General features: G+C 46.5%; 1 protein-coding gene across 2 annotated transcripts in view; it reads right to left on the bottom strand.

Annotated features, from left to right (window-relative positions):
- The window catches only part of SH3GL2 (SH3 domain containing GRB2 like 2, endophilin A1), a 298,586-nt gene extending 294,864 nt beyond the window's left edge, over nt 1-3,722 (bottom strand). The window contains exon 1 of one of the 2 annotated variants that reach the window (XM_019517537.1): nt 3,427-3,722. In XM_019517537.1, coding sequence (XP_019373082.1) covers nt 3,427-3,471 — 45 coding nt within the window. In that variant the 5' untranslated portion in view covers nt 3,472-3,722. The remainder of the gene's footprint in view (nt 1-3,426) is intronic. The other variant, XM_019517539.1, reaches the window with a different exon arrangement.
- Nucleotides 3,723-5,425: the final 1,703 nt, after the last annotated feature.

Genomic DNA, 5,425 nt, shown 5'->3' on the forward strand with positions numbered 1-5,425 from the left:
CACCCTTAAAAAAAAAAAAAAAAAAAAAAAAAATATTAGTAAAACAAAAAGGCCCAATCTCACAAGCCTTACCTGACAGCAATTTTCACTCATGCAAGTAAACTCACGGCATAAGTACAAATTATTTTTGAGTCAAAGCTGGTCCCGGAAATCCCTGGTTGCCTGCTGCCAGGTTTTTAAATTTGGAATCCAGCTGCTATTTTGGTTCCAGCCATTCCACCTCATGAATGACAGTATCACTGCTAAAAGGGATCCTCAGAACCAGTGATTAGTGTGGCAATGTGTGCCCCCAATTCATCATGCTTGGGCAATGACTGCCTCCTATTTACTCCTACTGTTTATAGAACACTAAAGAAAATCCTTTCATGAAGAGGAGCCTGATTCGCAGTTTTGTGCCCTGGGGGATGGTGGTGCACAGGGCAGCATCAGTGGCTAGACTGTCAGCAGCAGCCAGGCTGACAGCACAGCAGCTGCTGTTTTTGCACCTCTCTGGCTAGGGACTGACATTACACATAAACCAGTTTAATTGATCAGAAGCTGGTTTAAACCTATAACAGAACAGAAACTCAGTGCACATAAACCAGTTTCACAAAATGGACAAAGCTGGTTTGAGATAAACTTGGTTGAATGTAGTATCAGACTTAACTGATTTGGCTCAAACTGCTTTATGAAATCTCTTCCAGACTTCTAACTTGGCACCCAAGCCTGGTGCCCCAGTTGCTCCCCCTTAGCTATGCTACTGCTCAGCAGATTTTATCATAGCAAAGTAAACTTCAACACATTCATCCACTCCTTAGATCTGGCAAGTGCTGCACTGGAACTCTTACTTTGGGTATCAGAGCTCACTGCAGTGATGATGATTCCTTGCCTTCAGTTAAGCACTGGAGGAAATAAAAGGCAAAACAATGAAGTAGCAGCAGCTGTACTTGACTATACTGCTTAAGAAACTTAATTGTGACTTACATCTGTCACAGTCACAGTAGGGTTTGTGTGAGGGGTATTTTCTACACAATGCAACACAGTGCAATATGAAAGATGGGATGGAATATTTTTGTAAGGATGCATGTGCCAACAGAGGTCTCAGTATATCCCATTTAATTCAAAGGCATAACACTGATTCCTTTAATCATAGTGTGGAGGATACCAGAACTAGAACCAGTATTTCAGCAAGCCCTTTTCAGATGTGGTTAAAGAGTTGCTGCACAATTGATAATAAAGCAAATATACTTTCCCTAGAATCCTGTGAAATGCGATGGAAAAAAAAGGAAAGAAAAAAGAAAGCCCACGAGGTCTCAAAAGGTATCATTATTGCACACTGAATTTTACAAGCTTAATTCTGGAGAGTGTCTGCCATGACCTTTCACACCAGTGATCCTCACCCTCACTCCCACCCCATAGTTTGTGGGGACTATGTTGCTCCTGAGCCCATATGATATTGCTCACAGCCCCAGCAAGTTAAAATATTAAAACTCAGGTTGACATAGAGAGCAAAAACTGATGATGCCTGCAGCAAGTTACTTCCTCAGCATAGCTGCCCTTCAGTCAGTGATGACTGGGGAACAGTTGCCTTACACCATGCCCTGAAGACATTCCACAAAAAGGATCACAACGCCAAGGCTGATAGTTTTATCCATTTTATAAGAGTAAAGAAAGAACCAAATTCTGGTCTTGGTCTCAACTCTGTAAGTACACAGTAACTTTACTGACATAAGTGAAACTGTTTTAGCTACACTCCAGTGCAAATGAGATTGGATTGCCCTAAATATATATATTTTTAATTCAAATCTAGCAAAACCTAAACCTTGATCTTGCCAAAAGCATATAGAAGATAAAAAGCAGGTGATTCCCCATAGTGTACACAATAGAGATAACTTCATTAGTCACAACACTTTGGCTATGATCTGAAGAAAAAAACAAAAAAAAAAAAAAAAAAAAAAAACAAAAACAAAAACAAAAACAAAAAAAACACCACACACCACACACTTTATTGGTGGCTTACCAAAAAACAAACCATGAAGAAGGAACTCAAATAGGAGCCAAGCTGCAAGATCTACAGGTGGATCAAATCCCTCTTCAAACCCAGAAGTCACAGCCAGCACACAGCATAGTGTCACAATATGAAATCCAACAAAAATTAGTACCAAGCCTGCTTCCGGACTCAAAGACCAAACAAACACATCATTAAATTAGTCTGAGTGTAGATAAATTGGCCAGAGGACCAAGGAGCTGTTGAGCAAGTGAAGCCAACATGGAGAATCCCTTCAGAGGTTTCTTTTCTCATGAGAGGGAGAGAGAAAAGCACTGGGCCCTTTCACAGCACCTGAGGACACTGTATAATTGCTCATATGATGGAGCAGATTTCAGACAGCAACCAAAGTACAGTAAGTACAGCACTGCAAGGTCACCAGAGGAGAAAGACTTTACATAATCCCACAGCCAGCCACATGACTAGGTGCAGTTGTCATAAATGAAGTCATACTCTTAGCAGTCTAGGGAACAATCATGGCAAATGCGCTTTGCTCTGCTGGCACCCAGTCTGCTCCCCACCTGACTGGGAAGGGAGGTAGAGCAGCCCTGTGGGTGGAAGAGACACAAATCCTACTGGGTAATGCAGCTACAAAGCTGCTTGGAGGAGATGGGGAAGGTGAAAGCAGAGGCTGCTGCCATCTGATCCTGGGCTCCAGCTGTTAAATAATGCAACTGCAGCTGTAAAGCAGGGCTGCACTATGGGATCAAGTGATCCTGTGTGTTCCCCACCTTCCCCAAGGGAGAAGGATATGGTACCTGTTGGTGCTACAGATCCTGGTAGAGGCCAACTGCATGGCCCCTTGCAGCTTCCCTCCCACTCCATTCACACCCCTAGTTTTCCCAAATCATGCTTGTATCCCAGAAAGTCAGCTGGAGTAATGACAGCCTGAGAGGAGAAGCAGGAAAAAAGTGTAACCCAGTTTGGCCCTATGGGTGCACTGCAGCAAAAAGCTACAAGCAAAAAGAGGGTCCCCAGCATCTGTCTACCTTCCAGAGGCTGGCACCAACCAGGATCCCCCCTTCTTAATTCCCTCAAATGAAGTGAATCAGATAGCCCCTTCTTCTGCCCCTGCCACCTCTCACCACCTTGAGCCTGGGGTCCGGCCAATCCAAAGAATTGTGCCATCCAGTGACTGCCTCTGATCACTGCAGCCTCACCCCCACCATGGAGGAGGTCTAGCTGCCAGGGTCCAACTTGCTCGCCCACAGCAGCAGTGACAGCAGCTACTGGCACACGGAGACTGGCTGTCATGTGCACACGCATGCACATACATACACTCTCCCTGTCACCACTCCAGAAGAGTGGGAGCTGCAGGAAACCTGAGGCTCAGGAACACGCCATCATTTCCTACCTCCTCCCTCCTCCACTACCTGACAATCCTGTCCCTGTACCTGTACCTGAGTGGCTTTGTGGAATTGCTTCTTCAGCCCTGCTACAGACATCGTGGGATGCCGCAAGGAATCTCCTGGGACTCACAAATGCTGCTTCTGATGCTGCAGGAAAAGAGAAAGGACCAGATGGCTGGCTGCAGCTGAAAGGGAAGATGATTTCTCCTTCTCCCTCACTAGCTGGCAGCTCCCAGATCCTCTTTAGCCCACTGAACAGGGTATCAGTCAGTGGTGCAGAAACACCCTGACGTCAGAGAGAGGAAATCCAGCCTCTTAAAGGGGAAAACTTAGCATCCCTTTTCCCTCCCACATCCTGTAAGAGCAAACCCAGCTAAGAGCAAACCCAGCCTTTCCCCATTTTTTTGCGCAATGTCAGCAGCCCTGATTTCCCTTCAGCAGAATTTTCATTGTTATTTTTTTTAAACAATACCCCCATAAAACCCAAGCATAAAACAGTTGCAAAAAACAAAAACAAACAAACAAAAACAAGCAAACAAGCACTTTTTACTGTGCATTTAAAACCCTGCAGTGTTGCCAATTAGGACAGAGATTCCCAAACCACTACAAATTAGTAAAGAAGTAACCATCTCAAACATTTGCTGTTTCTTTATTTTCTATTAATCATACATGCCTGCTACTCTCCAATCCTGCAGGCCCTGCTCTGGATTTCTGGCCTTGTGTCCCTGTACTAACTAGCCAACCCCTACCAGTTCCTTTCTGCACTATTAGTGTCATCCAAGGGCTGCAGAGGAAGTTCAGATTTTGTTATAATTAGGCCATCCTCTTCAAATATATGTGAACCTAAACATGGGCACTTAACTCCATAGCAGGGCATCAGAATAAAAATGGCATAATTTTCCTAGGTGCTCAACATCCTCCATCCCCACTAAAATGAGTGGAAGACAGGCAGTTACCTCAGAATCCAGCCACTTACAGCAGCAGTTCCCTAAACATACGGGTATTTGATTTTATGCATGTGAAAATTCTATTTATTCGTGTTACATACCCAAGGATTTAGGCCTTATTTGGTGTGCCTAATAGTGGAGCTCAGTGTCTAATTTTTAAGCACCCAGATTTGAAATCTGGTGTAATATCCCATTAAATCTCTCCTGGATTATTTTACCAAATGAATGTTAAATGACATATGATAAAGAATAATCTTAAAAGGTCAAAAGTCTGTTGAGCTGAGATGGCCTGTCAGTTAAGGCACTCTCCGGTCTGCCACCTACTACGTATCAGGGAGTTACCTGCCACCTCCACACATTCTTTTTCTTCCTGCCTCAGCATCAAGTCTTCTCTAAAGAAGACTTTAGGAGGAAGGGTCAGCAACCCCTGGCACACATGGCACAAGAGGCCATTTTGCTTGGCACGTGACCAGTCTGGACTCTAGGCAGCTGCTGCTAGCCACAGAGCATGGGCTGCTCTCAGCAGGCAGCTGCGAGGCTGCAAGCCCTGCTGCAGGCAGCCCGAGCACCATGGCTGGCGGCAGATACTCCAGAGCCTGGGCCAGCTGCAAAACAGCTGCTGCCTCCCTGCCCTGGCCGACAGATGCAGTGCTGGCACCTACTGCCTTCCCAGAGCCCAGGGCCGGGAAACAGCCAGGGCCAGGACAGGGAAGCAGAAGCTGTTTGCAGACTCTCAGCTACAGCCTGCTCAGGTTCTGGGTAGCTGCTGATAGCCACAGGGCCTGTGTTGCTCCCAGCAGGCAGCTGGGAGGATGCAAGCCCTACTGCAAGCAGCCCGGGATCCATGGCTGGCAGCAGCTACCCAGATCCTGGGCCAGCTGCTGCCTCCCTGGCTGCCTCCCAGCCCCAGGCAGGCAGGTGCTGGCAATGCTCCCCACCATGTTGCCTCTGTAGAGCAGCATGTGGAAACTGGCATGGTAGGGCACAGTGGGGAGGTACACAAAAGCTGCCTGCTGCCCTGAGGTCCCTGCTGCCCTGGCCACACTTCCCCTGCACGCATGGGCAGCAGCGAGGCACACAACTTTGTGTTTCTGCCCCCGTGC

The sequence above is a fragment of the Gavialis gangeticus genome, unplaced genomic scaffold (genome assembly GCF_001723915.1).
Source record: "Gavialis gangeticus isolate Ggan-Ray unplaced genomic scaffold, GavGan_comp1, whole genome shotgun sequence".
NCBI classification, from domain to species: Eukaryota; Metazoa; Chordata; order Crocodylia; family Gavialidae; genus Gavialis; species Gavialis gangeticus.